Genomic DNA, 24,120 nt, shown 5'->3' with positions numbered 1-24,120 from the left:
GACAGTCCTGTTGTTGGTTCACACCAGGGTATGGCTGTGTAGCCCAGGCTAGCATCTTACCTTACTCTCCTGTGTGCTTGGAGGGCAAGCATTCTCTGTCAAGCTCGGCCCAACACTTTCTTGGTTGTAAATGTCTTATTACTGGCTCTCCTGGAAGATAAGTGCTTGTCAGGACAGAGTCTCCTTGATGTTGTCTTCAGATATCCAAATAAAGAAACTTATCTCTGAATTAAACTGTGCACCAGGAGTCCCCCAGGCAGAGATGACAGTGTAGACAGCAGCAGACAGACTCGGGATGCACTCCCTTCTGTTGCTGGGAGCAGGACATGCCACAGCTGCCTCTGCCAGCCACTGATGGCTCCAGAAGGTACTGGGCTTCTGTGCCCCACTGCTTTTAAAGGACACAACTCAAAATTCAGTACGGTTTCCCTCCTTCCATTTGTCCTGGTTGTTATGCTACTCCAGGCTGCAGAGACACTAGTAAATGAAGCCTTTATCTGATAGTCATGTTACAGATTAAATGGAAATGTTATCATAAAAATTAGAAGTTAGGGATAAATAAACACTAAAACTACAAGGTGGGGGAGAATGACTGTTGATGGACAGTTGCAATTCTCTACCCCCTCATGGGAAAGTTTCCAATATTTGAACATAAAACAATGTAGCAACAGTATGGGCTACAGCTGGAGGTGCAGCGTTTGCCCAGCATGTTAAGGCCCTGGGATCCATTGCTAGTTCAACAGTAAATAAGTAAATGTGTAATAAGTCAATAATGTAAATTTGACATCTAGATTCTCTACTAAAGATTTGAATATTTCCATTTTTCAGGTGGAAAGTCATATGAAAATGCCAATGGGCAGACAGTTCTTTGTTCATTGTTCTCTGAGTGGTAGCCATTTTCTCAGCATCTGTCAAGACTGTACTCCATTGGGATAGCTAGACCTCATTGGAATGTGTTTCCTCTATTAGAGAAGGTAGTGCAGTTAGACAGGCTTCCTCAACTGTGGAGTCAGCTTGAAGAACAAATCCCTGACATACAGGTTCCCGCTGAGCCTTGGGGAGCAGATTTCATGATGCAGCTTTGCGTTAGGAAAGGGTGCTGTCTGCCCTGCCACTGACTTGAGTCAGTTTCACCCACAAACAGGAGAGCTGGCCCATACAGTGGTTGCTACCTGTTACTTAGCACACATCTGCTGCTTGTCTCCCAGGCTCTAAAGCGTGCCGTGTCCACCTAAGCCATATTACTGCGAACAACCACATGTTTCTAGAAGAGCCATGTGACTGCCATTTCATCATCTTCATTCCTCATTTTCTTTGAGTTTGTAGTGAGAGTGCACCATTTAGTGACTGTTTGCTGCAGAAACTCTGGACAGAAAATGAGAGCTGAGGAAAGTGGTGGATACAGCTTAGTGTTTGACCTTGAACCTAGAGGAGGTCATGCTGGAAGCAATGTGGAGTCCTGGAGCACTTCAGGCCTTGGAAGCATAGGCTTGGTTCTTGCCTTTACAACTGCAACTGAGTGTATGCATTTCTGTGGAGAATAGTAAGCCAAAATTGTATCATGTTTTGTTTAGAATGCTTGCAGCTGAGAGTTACTATTCCCAGGAAATATGCCTTTCCAAGCCAGGATTTTATTTGGTACCTCTACTGGAAATTTCACTGTGTCAGACTCAAACTAACCATGAATGTTAGCTCAGACCGCTTCCAGAAATTGTTCAGAAATAGTTTAGATATTAAAAACTGTCAAATGATTCCAAATTTTGTTTTTTCCCATGTCCAGAATTTCTTTTATCTTTCTAATAAGGCAAGATGATATTTGCCAACTACCAATAAAGGAACTGAGGGGGCAGAGAGATTGCACAAACATTCATTTTATTAAACCATCTCAAGGAGAGGAGCCATCAGCTCCTACAGTCATTAGGACTAACGTTAGGTTAACAAAAGACAATATACAGAGTTAGTATTAGAGCTGCTCTGGTGCTGTGGCCGAATGCTGTGTTCTCAGTAGTCACATCTCAACGACACACAGCAGTGATTTCTTTTCATTCACCTTTGGGTCAAGGTGGACGATGCTGTTGATGTTTGCCCTCTGGCTCTAAGCTTCCTTCATGTTGGGTCTGCATCTGCCCCGTACTGCTCCATGTGGATGGACCCAGGGGCAGACCAAGCAGTGGCAGTGGTGTAAGGGGACAGGTGGATAGATACATCAGTTCTCAAGACTGAGGCGGGAACTGTCATTCCAGCCCACATTTTTGTGATCAGGGCAAGCCATATGTTCCAGTGTAAAAACACGGGCAAGGAAGAAACAGAAGGCCCCAATTTGATGGTTCCATTTAGGATCTTTCAGCATTCAGATGCAGAATGGCACTCGTAACGATTCCATTTCCCTCTGTTGTTTGATGTTGCATTTGCTATAAGGTGGACATTGAGCTCAGATTCTGTGCATATTTAATGCAGGCTGGGATAAATGCTGCTGTTCCACAGTTAGGTGTACTAAGTGCATTTTTTAAACTGGAGGTAGGTTCATTGAGCAGTAACCCCCATGGTAAGCAAAAAAAAAAAAAAACTGGCCTATATAGTCTGCTTTTGTGGATGGACCTGCAGAGCTACTTGGCAGAGAACACAGACACAGGGAGGACAGAAAATTGGGAACAATTAGAAATTGGAAATTCTTTGATATGCGAAATGCCTATTTTTTTCCTCTTGATGACTAAAACTTTATCATTAGCTTCGCTCATTCTTTCCATGCCAGTGTGCTGCCTAAGGTTTGTAATGGGATTATGCAAATGAAATAAATCCCTGTCTGTGATGCTAACAGAAGTAAGCATAAGAGCACTCAACAAGCTCGCCCCTTAGGACCCCAAATTATGTGAGAATTGTAAAGTTTTCAGTATTATCATAGTTTTTAATGCTATTAGAGCAATTAAAATTTTTGTTACAAACACAAAAGAAACTAGTCTGTGCATATACTTGCTGTTAATCCTTTTAAAATTAATTTATGGGGGCTGGAGATAGAACTCAACAGTGCTGCTAAAATTATCTTGCTTTGTCATAAAGAAAGAGGAATAAAGATTTGGAATCATTTGACAGTTATAGTTTTTGGTATCCAAACCATTTCCTCACATGTGTGAAGCCTTGAACTCAATCTCCAATACCTAAAGAAGTTTCTATCAACTGAGTTCTTTTGGACTTACGATTAATCACAAAACGCATGTAAACAACTTGGCATTTCCCAATTAAAGTAGAAATTAGAATAATTTTTCAAGAAAACATGACTAATAAAAATATGGGCCGAAATATCCAACTTACTATTGCTAGTATTCTCTGCTGCAGTGGGTGTAAAATGGAAGCTTCAGACTTGAGTGCAAATGAATGAAGGGTGCTTGTTTTCATGGTGTCTCGGATGTAGTGCAGATTGATACACTACAGGAAGGATGGGAAAAACTTCTTGGAACACAACAGTGACCAATGGTGCACTCTCTTTTTGGGAAGCCACCCAATCCAATGTCACATTTACAATACAAAGCAGTGATATACAAATAGCAATTTGTAGCAGACTAGGATAAAATGTTCCAAAAATTATAAAGGGCTGGAAATAGTTTCTTTCCTCTTCACAGATTTTTTTATGAGAGCTGATAATGGTCCAAGTGCTTCCCATGTTCCCATGATTTTTTTAACCCCCAGTGACCTGGCAAAGCATAAGTTCTGCTCTGCTTATTTACAGAGAAGGAAACAAGTATAAAGGAGTTCATATGTTTTAGATTTTCTGAGATTCTCAATATTGCTTTTAAAAGCAAATAAATCTGGGCTGGAGAGATGGCTCAGTGGGTAAGTGGTTGCCACACAATCACGAGGACCTGAGTTCAAACCCCAAAAGCCACATAAAGTACATGGCTGTAATTCCAGCAACTCCTATGGTAACATGCCAAGTAGAAACAGAAGATTTCCTAGGAGCTTGCAGCTCAGCTAGCTGGTTTATGGAGTACACAGTGGTGAAGAGGGACAAGATAGAAAGTGAAGCTCAGCACCCAGGGTTGTGTCTGACCTCCCCATGCACTCTGCACCTGAACTCATACATGTGACTACACATGCATGTATGTATGTACACACACACACACACACACACACACACACACACACACACACTTTAAAGCAAGGAGATTGCACCAGCTTTGGGCCTGACAGTTAACATTCAGTCTGGCATCCAGCATTTGGAGAGCTGCTCCTCCAGGGTAGTGCTGTGCTGTAATGGAAAGGCAGTCCCAGACAGTGGCTGTCTAAGTTGTGGTCACTTAAAGTCGATGAACCTGTGTCTTCCTGTGTAAATAGCAGTGACTATACTTAGCTTATGTCTCAAAGCTCTCGATGGATTTGTTTTGCTCACTGCTGCGTCACCATTGTCTGGAACACTGTCTGCCATATAAATATTTGTTGAAAGGACAAGTGAGGTAATACAGTGACCGTTAGAAATGGGCTTCAAGAATAGATACCATGTGGAGGATACAGGATGGGAAATGTAAGTAGCAGCAGTGTGGAATACTGGACATGCCTTTGATCCACACATTTGCAATAATTTTACCTCTCATTTGCATTATTCAGGGACGTGCTTCTCTCACAGAAGAGAAGGAGGTGTTTGCCCAAGAACACGAAGAAATGAAGAACCTGGAAGCCATTGTTCAAAAGATAAAACCAACTGCCCTCATAGGTAAATGGGTTTTTTTCCCCTTTTCCTCTAATTTGGCCTATTTAGCATTGTTTTGCTTTTTAAAAACTCTAACTTTTAGAATCCAGTAAGGAAATGGAGTCACTTAAGTTGTGAGGTCCTCACAGGCACTGAGACGTAATTTAACTCTGCCTTCCTAGAATTTCTGCTTTGAGCCTTTGTACTATGTCAGCTTGCTAACATCTGCCACAGTCAGCCCTGTTCAAGGCTTCATTGCTGCAGGTAGAAAGTCCTTCTAGAACGTTCTGGAAACACACCCCCAGAACACTGGTCTATGCCGAGAGATGGTTTTTAGTTGTCATCAATGTGAAAGGCATGTGGAGGATGTGGAGGAAGAAAAGAAAGGAAAGGCCACTGACATCCAGTGGGTAGAGGTCGGTGATGTTGGTTAAAAAAGTCTTGTGGTGCACAGGGCAGTCTTGCCGTCTTGCCGTGAGGAACCATGCCTGTGGTATACTAGTTAAGAGGAACCATGCCTGCAGTATACTAGTTAAGAGGAACCATGCCTGCAGTATACTAGTTAAGAGGAACCATGCCTGTGGTATACTAGTTAAGAGGAACCATGCCTGCAGTATACTAGTTAAGAGGAACCATGCCTGCAGTAAACTAGTTATGAGGAAACATGCCTGCAGTATACCAGTCACACTGAGATCCAGGAGCTCTGAACAAGTCTTCCCAGAAGACAGGACTTGCACTTCACCTATCATTGCATTCTTCCTCAGATACTCAAGCGCTGTGTGTGCACAGTGTGATGTGTAGTGTGCAGCTGGCCATGTTGTTCACACCTACCATCCCATCCCAGCTTTGGGAAGTGGAGACAGGAGGACAGGACAGGAGCTCAGCCTGAGCTTTATGAGACCTTGTTTTAAAAATCCATAGAAGAAATGCTTAATATGTCCAGATCCTGTGCTTAAAATCTTGAAGGAAGTTCCTACAGTTTGTTCCTATTCCCATGTGTGTCTGTCTGCTTTCAGTCATAGTCTGTTCTTAGAAGTGCATTTGCGATAGTTGCTAGTATTGTGGATTCTGATCCAGTATCCTGAAGAACTGTACCAAACTTGGGTGTGTTTTACACAGTGCATTCTACAGTAATCTTACTACTTTTCATTATGTTAGTTGTTTTATTCTGCTTTCAGCAGTAGTTATTTCAGTTTCACAGTAGGATGAGATGATTGTTAACATTGCCTATGAAGATACAGTTACCATAGTCTACTCAAGATTGCCAAGAGAGAATGTAGTAGATTTAATACATTAATGGCTTAATTTCCTGATACAAATGCTTGTAGCCAGAGCTCCTAATGACTGACGAGGAACTCTGTATTGTGAGTCTTATATCATACCTGTGATTTATAAAGGCACTTGATGTACCCCTAAAGATGGTTGGCCTTGAGCAACATTGTTTCACCACTAGACTTGAGTGTGAACATTCTGTACTTTGTTTAGGGCCTGTTAGAAAGGAGCTACCATATCATTGTTTGGGGGCCTGAGCCTTTAGGATGAACTAACCAATGACAGTCCTACTCCCCCATTTCTTGTTTGTGTTTTAGGAGTTGCTGCAATTGGTGGTGCTTTCACAGAACAAATTCTCAAAGATATGGCTGCCTTCAACGAACGGCCCATCATTTTTGCTTTGAGTAATCCAACCAGCAAAGCAGAGTGTTCTGCAGAACAGTGCTACAAAGTGACCAAGGTGAGCAGTCAAATGGTGGTTAATTTTAAGAAGCCTAGGATGCCCAAGGTGTTGATCTTGTACGTTTGGCATAAGACCTACTCCATCTAAACTGAAAGATGCATGAACACACCAAAGGTGTGACTGCCTCCTCTCCCTCAGGGTTGAATCATTCTTTTCATCTTCAATAAATCAACCAACGTTGTATGTTTTACTGATAACTTTTTTGAGTGATTTGGAAAGTTAAGACTTAAATATAAAAAATGGAAGGGAAAGAACTTAGCCTTGGATAGTTCTGAAGCTATCTTTAACTTGCTGTTCCAAAGCACTGAAGCATACAAAATGAAACCACAGTTTAGTTTTTGCCTAGCTCAATTTTGGGTTTGGATTTTGATGCCATGGGTGGAGGATCTGGGCAGCTGTGCTGATACCCAGCCTGACTGGCATGGAATCCTTAGTGCTCACAACTTCACTGTTGTAAAAATAAAAAGTTAATTTTACACTGTGTTTGTACTAGCATATACTTGACTGATAAGTTGGCAGAAAGCCTTCTGCTGTCCTCAAAGACTTGAGAATATCATTATAACAAAAATGAAGTTAGTTTTATGTATCTAAATCCTTTATTTTGGAAATATGAAATAGAGTAGAGAGTGTAAACACAGCACAGAGTTGTGATGCTGTGTATACAAGCCAGAGCCTGTAGGCTCTACTTTGTAAGTAATATGTCAAATTGTCAAATGCTCATCATTCAGAAAAAAAAAAAATCATGTTTTTAACAAGGAGCCACTCCATGGTTTCTCTCTCTTATCTAGGATGGCATCACTCCCCTGAGTAATTTTAGTCTTTATCTCATGTGCAGATTGAGTTTTCCTTACATTTTTCAATAGCTTTAAGTCCTCAAGGAAAGAAAGTACAACATTTTGAGCAGAATTATAGTACATTACCTTGCACATAGGAGGCCCTTGATAAGCAAGTGTGTAGTTAATTACTTTGTCTCTGTATATCTCAACAGCTCTTGTTAGTGTAGAGGCTCCTGCCATACACATACGTAGCGTTAGCTCAATTTTACATTGTGGTTTAAACTCTCAGTGGGTCAGCAATAGATGACCTCAGCTCTCTCTCAAGATCTCTCAGAATGCTCTGTATTGTAAAACACTGGAAGTTACCTTGAGGCTGCCCATTAAGTTCTAACCTAACATACCATTTTCAATACTCTAAGAATCTGTTGATTTTATCTTCAGAAGTCTGTAGTTCGAAGCCTGTATAATGTGGTTGTCGGGCCTGTGGTTGGAACACTGCAGAGAACAGAGTGGTAGCCTTAGAGAATCCTCTGCTTTGCCCACCCCTGGACAGATTCACACAGACAACAGTGATGAGCCCGGGGCCCACAGGGAGTTAAGCACCGATACTTCTCAGCCGGCCTCTGGATGGCTCTGTTGCAGTACATTTGTTCTGTTTATCATCCGCACTGTCTATGTTGCAGGGGCGTGCGATCTTTGCCAGCGGCAGTCCTTTTGATCCAGTCACTCTTCCAGATGGACAGACACTCTACCCTGGCCAAGGCAACAACTCCTATGTGTTCCCTGGAGTTGCTCTTGGGGTGGTGGCCTGTGGACTGAGACACATCACTGACAAGGTCTTCCTCACCACTGCTGAGGTACCGTGAAGAGCAGACGCATGCTTAGGCAGCATTTGCTCAGCTCAGTGTTTTCTTTATTTAGCATTACAGCTGCCTGTCAAGTGTGAAGAACTTTTAGTAGAGAATTAGGAGTGGGTAGCAGGTTCATATGAGTCACTAGTGAGCTAGTGAGATTCCTCATCAGTGGTTATTAGGTTACATTTCATAGAAGGAGCCTTTTATAGCCTTTAGATACTGATGAACTTTTACGACCTCAGTTAAACAAAAGTGTTCTTTTCCAAATGGTGATAAGTAACATTTCTCCATTGTGAGCCTTCCTAAACAATGGCCTTTTAAAGTCTGTCATAGTATAGTAGAGGTGGCTGTCATTAATGTTTCAGTGTAGAAAATAGAAGCCACACTAGGATTGAAGCTGAAATGAGATTAACATAGGGTGTTACGTGTTTACCTGATCACTAAAGGGGCTACTGAGAAGTGGGTAAAGATGCTTGCTGCCAGTATTGAAAACCCTAATTCAGTGTTCAGGACTTAGCATAGTAGAAGGAGAAAAGCACCTCTTTCAGCTTGGTCTCTGACTTCCACAGGTGTGTCATGGTGTGTCATGTATGTACCCTACCACCACCATAAGTAGGTAAAAATGTAATGATGATTTTTTTTTAAAAGATTTATTTAGTATAGTGTTCTGTCTGCATGTATCCCTGCAGTCCAGAAGAGGGCACCAGATCTCATTACAGATGGTTGTGAGCCACCATTAGCTTGCTGGGAATTGAATTTAGGACCTCTTAACAGTTGTAATCTCTGAACCATCTCTCCAGCCCCCTTAATGAGGATTTCTTTACTGATAGGAGAAGTCGGTTCTCTCCTGGGATTTCAGAAAAGGTCCCCAGACTGTCACAGAGCCAGGGAATCATGTAAGGTCAAGAACTGATTTTACCCAACTGCAGGCTAAAATGTTAGCCATAGCTTCATAGACACTGGCAGAGAACATGAAGCACCATCTCAGAAACAAAGAGCTTATTGTTCCTGGAGCAGAAGATCCTGTGGGCTTAGTGCTGTCCTCAGCTCCCTTTGCATCCTGAGCCTCTCAGCAGGGTGGTGACAGTGGGTGGCCATATACTTGTAACCACAAATTTCAATTTCTCTCAACAAGTTAAACACTGTATAGCATAATAGCTGAACTGAGCCAAATGAAACCCGATTGGTCTAAAGCATGTATCCAGCAAACGTGCTGTTCTTTGCTCTTTGTGCTCTGAAGAGGAATCCCAAGAAGGGGCAGATTCCAGAGTCACTGGTGTGATCAAAGAGCCCAGCCTGGCTAGCACCTGCCTCCCGCTGTGGGATAGATGCCTGGAAGCTGTAGCATTCTTCAGGCATTTCTTCATAGGGTTAAAAGTGTGACAGCTGGTGTGTCTGGTTTATTTCTTTTTAACTCAAAAATACTGTTAAATTCAAATGGATATACAATTACTAAGAGCATTTTAAGGTTTTTACATAAAGAAAAATATAACCCCTTTTTTTTAGGACAAAACAGATGAGCTTGATTTTCTTTAGCCTGTTTCTTCCTTCAGCTCTAGCACCCTCTAGTGACAATGTCAAGTAAATACTCTTTATTTTTTATTCACCAATAGTAATGATCATCACTAAAGGCTCATTCTTTAATCACAAGTGGATCTCAGTGAGTTCAAGGAGAGTCTGGTCTTCATAGCAAGTTTCAGGCCAGCCAGAGTTATTTGGCGACACCCTGAGCCCCCTCCCAAAATATTTTATTTTTGGAAGAAAACAAAAGTAATTGAGTGTAGTGGCGGCTCACTTGAGAGGTATAGGACTTCAAGCTTAAAGCCAGTCTTGGCTACACAAGAGAGCTCCAGGTCAGCCTGCACTATATAGGGAAACATAGAATGTTTCTGTGATTAAAGTTTGGGACCCTGATCACCATCCCCGAGGCAAAGGAAAACTCCAGTTTACTACCATGTAACAAAAGGAAAAAAAATAATTAGTTAAATGAATTAAATTAGTTATTATATAGTCAGAGTTAATATTCTCTAAGTGTAGGTATTTTAGTCCCTGTTCTGTTGCTGTGAAGAGACACCATGATTAAGGCAACTCTTACAGAAGAAAGCATTTTAATTGGGAGCTTGCTTACAGTTTCAGAGAGTTAGTCCATTATCATCACGGCAGGGAGCATGGCGGTACCTGGGTAGGCATGTGTAACAATAAGTCTTTACTCCAAGCCGCCTGAGTCCTGCTGCCACGTGGGCACTTTCTGCTAGGCTGCCCAAGTTCCACATTGAGGTCCCAAGTAACACACAGAGACTTATATTAGGTACAAATGCTGCTTGGCCAATGACTAGGATTTCTCATCTGCTAGCTCAGTCTTAATTATCATAAATCTATATATTTATAAGACTTATCTTATAGAGGATGCCTTCCACTGGTGCCCTCTCTTGCTGTTGGATCACATGGCAACTCCAGAGCAGAGACCAGGAGGAAGAGAAAAGGGGGATTCCTTCTTGCCCTTGCTAAGTCTCCCTACTGTGTAATTTCCTGCCTGGATCACCACTTCTTTACTACATTTCCCAGAATCTTCCTTGACTCCTAGTCCCGCCTGACTTGCTGCCTCATTGGCCAAACAGTACTTCAATAATCTCCTAATAAGACAAACACATACACAGAAGCACTACCCCCATTATCTCCTCTTTTCTGTTTAAATAAAAGGAAGGGTAACTTATCTTTTATAATAACTGAAGAAAACTATAACATAACTATCTGTCTTCAACTCCATCAAAGACCACAGAAGGATAATATATAAACTCTAGAATTGACAGAGACATCTCACTGCCTAGACAGTCACCCAAAGTTCCTCTGTAATGTTGGGGCATCCATCTTCAGCCCATAGGCTACAGTGTGTCTGGCACACTTCTCCATTTCAGCAGGAACCCTTCAGGACTGTTCATCTTGTTTTGTAAGTTCAGCAGTCACTTTCTTGTGGGTCCTGCATGTCCAGTTTATACAGCAACAAACAGTCCAGGCAAGAGCAGTTTCTTGCCCACATGGCTAATCTTGCCATGTTGAAGGCAAACTCCATAACGAATTTCTTCGATGCCCATCCTCCTTTCTGACATAATTGGTGTGCCAGGAGCAGTTGTGTCTCACTGTCATGAAAACTCTAAACCATTTAAATGCCATACATTCTGTAGGTATTTGAAAAGTTTGAAGAATATCTATCTCAAATACATCTTTGTATATCTAGAAAACCTAACTAACCTAACTGTAAGTTTTGACTATTATAGGTGACAATATAATCTGTTTTTAATTATGAATTACATTTTAAAAGATCTGTATAAACACAATACCTAAACAAGAGGAGACATGTACATATCACAAAATTGATCTTAAAGTTGTCAATAAATGAAAATCCATACCATTGCAAAGTATTCATTCCTATGTCCTATTCCCCTTTTTTTCTTTTAAAAAGAGATTGACTGCGATCATTACCATTTATAACTAATCCCACTTAAATGAAAACAAACATTTATAAACAATATTTGGGAATTTGGGCGTCGTTCAATCCATACTGCTTCCTGCTGGTTAGGGGTGATGTCATGGGGATCCTGAGAAAACCAGAAATCCTGGCTGTAGTGGTCTATGACTGCATCATCTCAGCTGTTTTGGATGTAGGATCAGTTGGGTCACTGCTTCAGGGGGTCTTGCTTGATCAAACCATATTAGTCTGGAAGGAATCCACAGCTTTTCATTTTCTGTGGAAACAAAAGCAAAAACTTTTGCCCAAGTAGCCTGTCCTTAGACTTAAATTTTGAAGTCAAAGCATTGTTAAAATGTATAAGTTGGATTAATTCAGCAGCATTTATAATCATATGTATTTTAGCAGCTGTAACTCTTTCCTCCGCAATCAAACAATTTAAAGACAACAATGTAGCATATAGTATACAGACTCTTCGTGCATTTTCCATCTTTACATGGCTTTTCTTGTTATTCTATTTTTTACTTCCTTTTGTTTCTTTTTTCCTGAGACAGGGTTTCTCTGTGGAAATCTGCCTGCCTCAGCTTTTGGAGTGCTGGGATTAAAGGCGTGTGCCACCAACACCCGGCTTTGAAGTCACAGAGATCTGCCTGCCTCTGGCTCCCCAAATGCTAGGATTAAAGGCATGCGCCACCACCACCCAGCTACTCTATTTTTTCTTCCTCTTTTTCTCTCACAAGCCTACATATATTTTTAAGTACATTGTAAACCTTTAGAGGTTTTTCTTTATCTGGATCTGTCTTTACTGTAAATCTTTACCTTTTTCTGGCCACCAGTCTTTTAACTGTTAAACACCACCACCAAAATAAAGTGGCGTCTTTCTTAGCTGCTGACTTCCAAGATGGCGGAGGTACATTTACCACTAGCTCTGAGAGCTATGCGGTCACTGCCTTGGTCTGTACTGCCACCAAGGAACAGGCTGCTTGCTTGGAGATGTGGTCACTGCCACTGCCAGCTGTGTGGGGCACGAACCCACGTCAGTAGTCTCATGCTTTACTGACTGAGCTAGCCAGGCCTCCTAAAAAAGAAGCCGTGTGGTTTTTTCCTCTTAGGCTGAGTCAGAAAACCTCTCTTAAAGGAACTGAGTCTCTGCTTGTCTCTGTTCTTTTGCTACTAAAATCCCTTTTTAAGCTTTTGTGAAGTTTACATGGAAGTTCATAACATTACTGCCAGCTGCCTGGGTTCTGCCGCTGTTTGACTAGTCTTGGGAAGGCGACTTGCTGTGCCTGGCGACTTGTGGCTTGCGGCGCCTGGTGGCATGTACTGGAAAAGTGTCTGAGAGTTGCATTCTGATCTGTAGGCAGGCAGGCAGCCAGGGGCAGAGGTGGGGTTGGGGGTGGGGAGAACTGGGACTGGTGGCATGGGCATTTGAAATCTCAAAGCCCACTTCTAGTGACATACCTACTCCAAAATGTCCACACCTCCTAATCTCCCAAACAGTTCTTTAGCTGGGGATCAAACATGCAAATATTGGAGCCTGTGGGGGTCATTCTTATTCAAACTGACACACTAGGTTATCATTTTTACCTAACAAAGTTGCACTAACCCAAAACTAGTTGTGCTGTTGTTCGTTGTCCCTTGTCAAAAGTTCTCAGCCACCCAGTGCCAGTGTATTCCATTTCTCTTCTCTGCAGAGGCTCTCCACCTGCCAGTTTCAGGGCAGCTGTCTCAGCATCTTCTTCACACATGGGGGCCTCCATGCTGTCTGCAGCACCTGCCCCGTGTGTGTGGCTCCTAGTTTCTTCTCAGTCCCTCAGTCAAGCCCACCTTACTGGCCTTACCAGTGAGCCTCTTACTTCTGCAGTCCAGGCTGTCTCCTCCAGTATTGCCTTTTGTTTTATGCATTACCTCACTGCCCCGGAGGCTTCTGTAGGTGAACCCATGCCCGTGCACAGCCCCATTGGTGTGCTGAGGGAACCAAAACATGTCTTTGAAATAACTCGGTAGAGGCAGAGGCCAGAGGCAGGCGGATCTCCATGAGTTCAAGATCAGCCTGGGTCTACCTTTCCAGTTGCAGACCAGCCAGAGCTACATAGTGAGGACCCATCTCAAAAGGAGTGACCTGGGGTTATAGGATGAAGGCTTCTCCATCCCAGAGTCACAGCATACGGATTAAGACACCCACATTAAAAAAAAAAAAAAGACACCCACATTTTTCTCTGATTCCTGGCTTTTCCCCAAGTTTGTAATAGTTATCTGGATAAGTAATTAAGTAAAATTAAAGAATATTTAAGATTCTGACAGCTCAGAGTAGAGTACCTGCCTAGTATGCTCAACACCCGGGTTTGATCCAGAGACAGACAAACAGTGAGACACTGACTCGCTATTTGATTGCTCAGAATGTTGCCAGTGAAGGTTTTCCGTCTCAACTCTGCCCCAGCATTTCTGTTCAAGGCCCAGCCATGAGCTGACCTAGACCCACCTTGCACAGTGACTTCATTGTTGAACTCTGTCTGGAGCTAGGGAGTGGCTTGGGGAGAGAAATGGAGAGGTTGCTTAGGTAAGCTGATAACCAAGGGTCTGGTTTAAGTCCTCCTGGGAGTGGAAATGAGCCAGCGTTCCTAGCCCCCTGCAGTACTCCCCTGTGGATTTTGAGTGGGGAGTGTCTGAGATCACTGCCCTCCTCTGTTTTGGGGGTCCTCTCCCATGACTACTTCATCCCCATTTTCTTTTCTCCTGTTCCTCTCGGAAATATTTAATCCTTTGTTAGTGTGAAGGAATGGAACCAAAAGGAAACGTGCATTTGCTCCTCTGTTTGACTCTTGGTGTGATCTCAGCAGTTGCCATGGCCTAGCTTTTCTGTCAATAAGGAAGGGGCATGTTAGACAGTCATGTTCATGGGATAGTTTCCAGGCATGGCCATTCCCTTAGTTATCTGTGTATTTACCACACTGAATCATGCGATGTATAAATATTTTTAACCTTTTCTCTTTTAAAGGTCATATCTCAGCAAGTGTCAGATAAGCACCTAGAAGAGGGCCGACTCTATCCTCCTTTGAATACAATTCGAGATGTTTCATTGAAAATTGCAGTACAGGTAAAAAAAAACCACACAGCCTCATTATTTTTCCTTCCTTCCCTTGCTAAATAGTATTGTTACTATTTTACATGCTTGCTTGGCATGTATGTTCATTTTCTAGGACTCGAGGAAATGAGACATGGTGACGGGGAGCGCTGACCTCAGAGATGGATGGAAACACAGGGGCTAGTTGTAGATTTTTCCATCCATTTTTCTCCTTATATTTCATTCCGTTTAGTCAGGCTTCTCCCAATTCACCTCAGTGTAGTTGTTCTATGTAGTTGTTTATATAGTTCCCACAGACTAACTAGAAGGACATTTATACCTGGAGCCTCCTGCCACTCCCTGTCTGTGACTTAGAACAATGGTTCTCACCCTTCTTAATGCTGTGACCCTTTAACACAGTTCCTCATGTTGTGGTGACCCCCAACCATAAAGTTATTTTTGTTCTGATGGTACTCTTTCAAACCCCAAAGGGTGTGAGAGCCACTTGTTGAGAACCACTGAGGACACAGGTGACAGTGTCATGGGACACAGGACCCCTTTGGCAAGCTATTATTCCTGTAGATAGAAGAATTCAAACTCTGAATCAAAAGGGAACTCAAGGGCAACTTCATTGGGGGTTTGAGGACAAGCTGGGGATCTTAGTGGCTACTGGGAGGTGGTGCTGGGTGACAGGAAACTATGTCTTCTGATCTGGGAGTCGAGAAAGCAGGCACGCCAGCCATGTGCATTGATGGATGATTACATGGTGTGTGTGGAGAAGAGAAGAGAGAGGGGGAGAGAAAGAGGAAGGCAGAGAGAGACAGACAGAGAGAGAGAGAGAGAGAGAGAGAGAGAGAGAGAGAGAGAGAGAGAGAGAGAGAGAGGAAAAGGTTCCACTTTCTGAGTCAGAACTCAGAGAGTAGGCAGCCTGGCATGGATCTGTAAGTAGCTGCAGCAAGGAAGGGCTCCTGGGGTAAGTAGTGAACCCTTGCCTCAGTAAAGGATCATTAACCTCACATCTTCTAACATGTCTTCATTCAGGTGTGTTGTGTTTCTTTTCACCTTCTTGTTTCATGCTGTGCCATGAAAGTGCCACATTCTGGTTGGCTTAAACTAAGCAATTTTTTAGAAAAAATTATCTGTCTCTCTGTCTATCTGCCCATCTGCCTATCTATCTTGTGTGGAGGCTAGATATCATTAATTTTGGCTTCTTCTCAGTCTGTGTCCTTGGAGTCTTTTCTCTGTATATTCTCTTCTTTGGTGTTTTGCTGTCCACTTTTCTTTCTTTTAGGAACAGAGGTGAAGTGGGTTAGGGTCATGCTAAAAGCGATGTTTTAACTTTGGAAGTACTCCTGGTGAAGGCACCAGCATATAAGCTTATACATGGGGGAACGAAAACCTGACCCCTAACAGTCTTCCTTAAACTGGGGTTGGTTGGCATTTTTAGCCTCTGGCCACTTGGGGGCAGTAGCACCTGCACAGTTTCAACAGTCAAAAGAGGTAGCCAGACTTCGTTGTTAGGTCTTCTTGCATACCAAACTGCCTGGTTTGAACTTCAGTAGTTTACACGATTCCAAGTTTATCTAAATAGCAATGTTTTAGATTCACCCATTGTTATTTATCTTGTTGATTGAAGATATATTCTACAAAGTCAGCACTTCAAACAACTTCAATAGTATGTCTGTCTTTTATGGAAAAAAAACAGACCCATTTTGCTTGATCTTGATGAGTTTTTAGTTTTTTTTATAAAGAAGATTTATTTATTTATTTTGTATACATTGTTCTGCCTATATGTATGCCTGTAGGCCAGAAGAGTGAGCCAGATGCCATTACAGATGGTTGTGAGCCACCATGTGGTTGCTGGGAATTGAAATCAGGACCTCTGGAAGAGCAGCCAATGCTCTTAACCTCTGAGCCACCTCTCCAGTCCCAAGCTTTTAGTTTTTATTATTTATGTACTGTACAGCATGTTATCATTTTAGGCTATTTTGATAATTTAAATGAAAATGAATTAGCACACAATTAGAAAATAAGCACACAGGGGCAGTCGAGGAAATAGAAATGGCATGGATGCCCGAATCTGTACCACTTAGAACACTGTGCCATTGCCTAAACAGAAACTGAGGACTCTGAGTGAAGAGCCAGTTTCAGGAAGGAAGCTACCGTAAGGGGCTGCAGGTTTGAGGTCCCCGGGCAAATCCAGATGTCTAATTCTGTCATGGGGATGGAGATGACAGCAACAAGGAGTGACTAGATAGATTAGTTGTCCTAGTTGTCCTCTGTATGTGGTACATGGTTGCAGTTGCTGAGAGAGTAGTGTACAAAGGGATGTGAAGTGGGAGATGCTTTCTTTTTGTGTCCAGAGATGGAAGAGAGATCAGCAGAGACTCGGGCATTCAGTCCAAGTTAACCAGCAGCAAGACAGTCAAGTCTGCCTGAGAAAAATGACTGTTCACACTTCAATCTCTACTAGTGAGGTGTTCCCTGGTTGCTAGTGTCATTTACCCCTTGCTACATTTGATTTATAGTTGCATTTTCATTTTTCATTTTTGTTTTGCATGTGGCTTTTACTATAGTACAGATTATACATTTTTGAAATGGATAAAAACTTGATTTGTGTTCAATATCACCTTCTCACTATTAAAATAATGACTTACCTTCCTTGTTTCTAGATTGTGACAGATGCATACAGAGAAAAGATGGCCACTGTTTACCCTGAGCCCCCAAACAAAGAAGAATTTGTCTGCTCCCAGATGTACAGCACAAATTATGACCAGATCTTACCTGATTGCTATTCTTGGCCGGAAGAAGCCCAAAAAGTGCAGACCAAAGTCAGTCAGTAAACACAACAGCTAGAATTTTTAATTTTACTAATAAGATCTTGAAGTTTTTGTAATTTCTAAGGGTTGGAATCTTTTATGTTGATTAATAGTATACTTAGAATAAGGTGACTTTAGTTTAACAATCAAATCCTTGAAAGTATATTAGAGTAAGCCTCACACTTGACGGTTTTGTTTCACTTACTCTGGTTATTTATGTTTTCTGTTTTCATTATTCTCTTTACAAATTCTATTGAAAAGCTGTTGTACGTGCTACTGAGAAACTTATCACTGATAATGTAGGAAGCTAATGGAAGATCCAAACTATAATAAATTAATGTAGTGTAACTTCATCTTGTTAATGTCTACAGTTCTTTCTTGACCATTTTGCTAAAATCTTTTAAAAAGTAAAGATAAACACAAACTTAGGCATAGCTGAACTTTTACTAAACAGAAACACTACTTGGCTGCCTAGAGAAAATTCTTCTCCAGGCCTCCGTTAGCCCTGTTCTTTTTGCATAACTGAACTCTTCAACAGCTGGAAGAAAGCTAACTGCTGTTTACAATACCTGTGCAGCCTTAGATCCTAATATTCTTTTGTCACTGTTACATCTCAGAGAGTAGAGCTCTTTTTGCTCTGATTTTGAGTCCCACACTCTGCAAAAGCTCTTTTCCTCATCTACGACCAAATGCTTTCCCCAGCTCCTGGCCCTGCTGAGAGACTTCTGTTAGCGAGGCCCGGGGAAGTAAGAAAGGCCGCCAGGAAGGTCCTTGCCAAGGGCTCCCGAGGAGTCCCCCTCCAGGATAAGGGTGTCAGAAGAAAGACTGTGGTTCCCAGAAAAGCTAGGGGTCCATGAGAGTCACCTGCCCTGATGGCCCTGTGGTTAGCTCAGGTGACTGAGAACTCGCAGCATGAATGACAATATCTCCGATGTCTAGCCTTCCATCAGATACTAAAATACGCTAATTTCCAAAACCATTCTATGAGGAAGAATGACCATTTTCCCAGGTTGTACTAATTTTCTGGACAAGTTGATGGTGGAATTAATAGAATCCACTGTCAATCCTAAACTCAGGTTGGAGAATATTCTGTATATCCAGAGATACTTGTGATTTTAAAGTGATGCTTTAATGCCTGTATGCTGCTCAAGATGGCATTATAAAGTGATCTCCTTGATCAAGATGAAGGCTACACAGGTTCTTCCAAGTGCAAGGTAAAGGAGTGGAGACTGTCTAATGGCAACTTTTGCTTCCTCCATGTAGTTTTTGGGAAAGATTCAGAATTCCTATCTATTTCTTGTCTGTTTCCATGTTGTCAAATAGTTTTAACTGAATGTATTTACCTATGCAAAAGATTTATTAAAGCATAGAAAACATGAATAACATTGTAAATAATTGTCATTTTTCTTCAGATATTTCTGCCCTTCACAGTGATAATGCTGGGTCTTAAGAGATGATATGAAAAGTTATTATGATTCCTTTTTTTTTGAGACAGGTTTCTCCGTGTGTAGAGCTGGCTGTCCTGGAACTCAATCTGAAGACCAGGCTGGCCTGGAGCTCACAGAGTTATGCTTGCCTCTGCCTCCTGAGTGATAGGATTAAAGGCATGCACTACCACTGCTTGGTTTATTATGCATTTTAAAAATATTTAATTTTTATTTTATTTGTGTGTGTGTGTGTGTGTGTGTGTGTGTGTGTGTGTGTGTGTACGCGCACATGAGCTTTTGCCGTTTGCCCTTATTTTCTCTGGTGCCTAGGAAGGCCAGAAGAGGGTGTCAGATTCCCTGGAGCTAGAGTTACAGAGATTGTGAAACCTGCCCCCATGTGGGGCTGGGAATTGAACTGGAGTCTCTGGAAGTGCAGCAGGTGCTTGTAACCTCTGATCCATATCTACAATTCCAAGGTATTATGAAGTTTTAAAATATTCTAAGAACTGCTTATTCCTGTGTGGACCTCATTTAATATGTCCATAAATATTTGTCCTGGCTACTGTGAGTGACCTCTCCCTGTTCTTAGGGAAGATGGGGAAGCAGGTATTAGATGGTTACCCCCCACACGTCAAGCATTGCAGTATATCATCTCATCCATGGTATCCCGGTGGCTTCCTCATGAGGTTGATGGTGTAAGCCACTTGCCAATCCCACAGTCTGAGTCCACATGTGCCTGTCTTTATGTTTTCTCTCTCTTTTCACTAGTCTACTGCCGTCCAGCACAGCATTGTCACAAGTATATGCTTAAGTTTTATAGAAGCTTCATAAAAAAAGCTGGAATCCATGTTAATAATATTAAATCAGTATACCTAAACTATTATTTCAAAATAGAATTTTATTTATTTATTTATTTATTTATTTATTTTTTGGTTTTTCAAGACAGGGTTTCTCTGTGTAGCTTTGGAGCCTATCCTATCCTGGCACTCGCTCTGGAGACCAGGCTGGCCTCAACTCACAGAGATCTGCCTGCCTCTGCCTCCCGAGTGCTGGGATTAAAGGCGTGTGCCACCAACGTCCAGCTCAAAATATGATTAATATAAAAATTATTGAGGTGTTTTGTTGGATTGATACCAAATGTTTCAAAGGCAGTATTACTTTACCTGGATCAGTCAGTTCAGACCAGCCACAGGCTAGCCTGGCCTTTTACTCCACACCTCCTGCCTGCTGTGTCAGCCACCCAAGTGCTGGATTACCAGTGTGTGCCATCACACCCAGCATGAGACGATAGTCTTCTTTGGGGTGCCTTAACACTAAGTTATTTCCCCCCAGAAACAATCCATACACTTTGGGCAATCCTATGTGGGTGAGGCTATGCTAATTGCAAGACTCACACTATAAAAGCCTTCTGCTAGCTTACGCTCAGAGCTGTCAGGAGAGAGAGCCATTTCATTTTGTAGTGCTACCATCTTTACCTTGCAGCTTCCAGAGTCATCTAAAGGACAAGAAAGCATGGGACATTAATGCGGGGCCTTCTCCCTTCCTTGTGCTGTCACTCAGCACAGAAGCATGCTGTCCTTTTTTGGGCCCAGGGCTGCAGGAAGCAGCAGATAGGTGAACATGTAGCATTAACTTTGCCACAAACAGTTTTTATGTTTCTGAGGAAGTGAGTAAATGCATTCTAATATATGTGGGAAAAAGAAGGCCTTTTCAGTCACACACAAGATAAACCCTGGACTAGCAGTGCCTGAACTAGCTAAAGCTGTAACCCAAACCTGACCCAGTGTAAATCCTACTTAAATTTCACAGCCTCTCAACCCAACTCCATAAGAAATGACACGAAGTTCTCATGTGTAGAAGAAAAAAATACTCCATTCTCCTTGAAAAATATGTAAAGTGTATAATTACAAAGGAAACATACAGAGAAAAGCAAGTAAGGAGGGGAAATGACACAGAGTGTCAGCTCTGTCTTGTGTTCACACATAGGCTTCAGAAATAACTATTATAATAATGTGACTAAAATTCAGGAGAAAGACAAAAACAGATTTTATCATCAACACAGAGTATAAAGAACTGAATGGCTCAAGCCAGACAAAACCCCAGCTTGAATGGTCACGGAGCGTCACCCCAGTGAAGAACCTGTTGACATTTGATAGCTGCTGGGAGAGGGAGAGTATGTGTTCTTTAATGGGGTGACCCCATAGGTCGACCACTCTCCAGAGCAGACACAAATTGGACTCAGTAGGTTTAGGGAGAGAGAATAAACCAAGTTGGATAGGTGGGTGGGTGGGGATGGTAAATCTGGAGGAGTTGGGGGAGGAGGGTGAATGTGAAAAAAATATTTCCTGTGAAATTTTTAGAAAAGTAATGCAAGTGTCATTTTACAAAGAAATAACTAAAAATTCATTGGAGGCTTAACATCAATTAATAGAAGAAAGATCAATAACGTTAAAGACTGATCATTAGAAATTGACCAAACGGGGGTTGGGGTTGTAACTTGAGTGCTAGTCTAGCATGTAGAGAGTCCTGGATGCATTACCCTGCCAATACTGCCAAGACAAAACACACACACACACACACACACACACACACACACACACACACACAAAAAAAAAAAAAAAAAAAAAAAAAAAAAAAAAAAAAACTCCCAAAAAATCAAATGACTCCATGTTGGCATTTTGCAGCAGTTAACGGGAGACAGGTGGAATTAGTCACCAGTCCAAGCTGACCCAGTGCAGTGAGAATAGTTCGGCCTATAGGGATTTTTACAGGGCCTGGTGACCTGAATTGATATTTGAAAAACACTGAGAAAAGTGGCTGCTTCAATCAGCTGAACACAGAGCAGCATAGGACCATAGATAGGGGAAACCCACATAGGAACTCCTTGACAATGAACTATAGTAGAGCTTTCTGACAGGAGCCAAGAGTACCACAGAAGTGTCATGCCAAGATTGAAAGTCTCTTTGGTTACTCTACTTTAATCACTGTGACAGAATTTTGAAGCAAATCAAAGGAGAAATAACTATTTGGTTTACAGTTTCAGGGGAGTCAGCCCAGGGCCCCATGGACTGCTTTCATCACTATGGGACTGTGGTGAGAGAACACTGCAATTGCAGTATGAACGAGAGGGACAACGCTGTTCATCCTGTGGCAGTCAAGAAGCAGATAGGGAGAAGCTTTGAGGACAAGATATGTCCTTCAAGGCATCATGTCCCAGTAATCTCTGTTGTTGTTCTTTACTCTTTGGGGGCCTCCATCTAGCTCCCAAATAAATCACATGGCATCTCATTCTTATGTATAAATGCCCGGCCTTAGCTTGACCAGTTTCTGGCCAGCTTTTCTTAAATTAGCCCATTTCTCTTTTGCCTCTAGCTTTTACCTTCCTCGATTAATATCTTTTCTTTCCTTCAGACTCTGTGGTGGCTGGCTGTGTTGGATGGTGTCTGGCTCTTCGAGTCCTCCTTTCTCTTGCCCCCAGATCCTCTTGCCTCTACTTTTCTCCTCCTGTTTATTCTCTCTGCCTGCCAGCCCCACTTATCTTTGCTCCTGCCTTGATATGGGCCATTCAGCTCTTTATTAGACCATCAGGTGTTTTAGACAGGCAAAGAATCACAGCTTCACAGAGTTAAACAAATGCAACATAAAAGAATACAGTACATCTTTACATCATTAAACAAATGTTCCATAGCATAAACAAATGTAACACATGTTAAAATTTCTACAACAAATCTCAGCACATCTGACTTCAAGGCTAGCCTGAGACATGTAATGAGACCTCAATAATCAAAGGGGTACATCACCAACTAACCACTTCTTCATTAACAGCCCAATCAATATGAACTGATACATGGCTTAGTCCTCTGATGAAATCTAGCATCCTTATGGTCCAGTCACTTATCAGTACAGCCATCAGCTTGCAACTAAGTCTTTAACACCAAAACCCTTGGGGTATGGTGGGTGGGTGGGTAGGGGGTCAGGGACACAACACTGAAGAATTACAAACTCAAGATGAACCCAGTAGCACTATTATAAATATGTCCCCAGAATATATTTTTCAGGCTTCCATTTTCTAGGATAGTATACTGCTTACATGTAGTGACTAGGCCAATGGCTCTGAGTATGGGCTGAGGGTCTCTGATACCACTGGGTTCTGTTGGACAGTGCTGACGTACCTGCCCTCTGGTTATTCTTCCAACAAGAAGTTAGTTCTTAAATTACTTCATATTTTAATTTTTGTTAGATTTATTTTATTGTTAAATTTTGTGTTGGTGTTATTATCTTGTTTAAGTTTAAAAATATAAAAGGGGGCACAAGATGAGACATGAGAACGAGAGATACATTAACCATAGTTTATTATGGATGGGGGAGGGAGAGCGGGCGTGGGAGAGACAAGAGAGATGCAGAAGAAGAAGAAGAAGAAGAAGAAGAAGAAGAAGAAGAAGAAGAAGAAGAAGAAGAAGAAGGAGAGAGAGAGAGAGAGCAGAGAGCAGAGAGCAGGGAGGAGGTAAGAGAAAGTAGAGAGAGAGAGAAGAGAGGAGAGAGTTCGTGGGCGACCACTGGAAACAGAGGAAGGAGAGAGGTACGGAGCTTTAAAGGGAAAGCCGAGCATGTGCACTGAGGCTTCGTGCTCGTGCAAAGTCCTCACACAGGTCCATAATACATAATGAGTGATGTGGCGAAGACATGGCACATCACTGTGTCTGTCCTACCCTTTGTCAGGGGGCAGGGTCTGTCTCTTAAAGAGGTACGAGCAGGTCAGCATTAATGCCTGAACCTTTCAGGTGTGTGCTTGTGAGTACAGCTGCCTGAAGCCAGGAGAGTTTGGGGTTCCCAGGAGCTGCAGTTACTGCAGTTGTAAACTATCTAATGTAGGTACTGGGAACCAAACTTGGGTCCTTTGGAAGAATAGTACACACTTCTAACCACTGAGCCAACCCTCTAGCCCCTTTAAATTAAATTATTTTTAAACACAAAATTTTATGTGTTTTATCATTTAAGAATGGAGATCTTTGTGTTCCAATAGTCCCACATTGGATCTCTGATCCGTAATAAAATAAATAGAAGGTACCAAGAGATTTGCAGAGCTTTTTTTTTTTAATTAATTAATTAATTAATTTATTTATTTATTTATTTATTTATTGACTCCTAAGACAGGGTTTCTCTGTGTAACAGCTCTGGCTGTCCTGGCACTTGTTTTCTAGACCAGGCTGGCCTCGAACTCACAGAGGTCCTCTACCTCTGCCTCTTTAGTGCTTAGGATTCAAGGTATGCACCACCATGCCTGGCTTAGATTCCAGC

The 24,120-nt window shown here is 42.1% G+C and overlaps 1 protein-coding gene across 1 annotated transcript in view; it reads left to right on the top strand.

The window, feature by feature from the left end:
• The window catches only part of Me1 (malic enzyme 1), a 111,469-nt gene extending 93,721 nt beyond the window's left edge, over nt 1-17,748 (top strand). Inside the window, exons 10-14 of the mRNA XM_027411007.2 lie at nt 4,600-4,705; nt 6,271-6,413; nt 7,876-8,049; nt 14,511-14,609; nt 17,249-17,748. Coding sequence (XP_027266808.1) covers nt 4,600-4,705; nt 6,271-6,413; nt 7,876-8,049; nt 14,511-14,609; nt 17,249-17,419 — 693 coding nt within the window. The 3' untranslated portion in view covers nt 17,420-17,748. The remainder of the gene's footprint in view (nt 1-4,599; nt 4,706-6,270; nt 6,414-7,875; nt 8,050-14,510; nt 14,610-17,248) is intronic.
• The last annotated feature ends 6,372 nt before the right edge of the window (nt 17,749-24,120 follow it).

This window comes from Cricetulus griseus, chromosome 4 (genome assembly GCF_003668045.3).
Source record: "Cricetulus griseus strain 17A/GY chromosome 4, alternate assembly CriGri-PICRH-1.0, whole genome shotgun sequence".
Lineage (NCBI taxonomy): Eukaryota > Metazoa > Chordata > Mammalia > Rodentia > Cricetidae > Cricetulus > Cricetulus griseus.
This window is presented reverse-complemented; position numbering and strand designations above follow the sequence as displayed.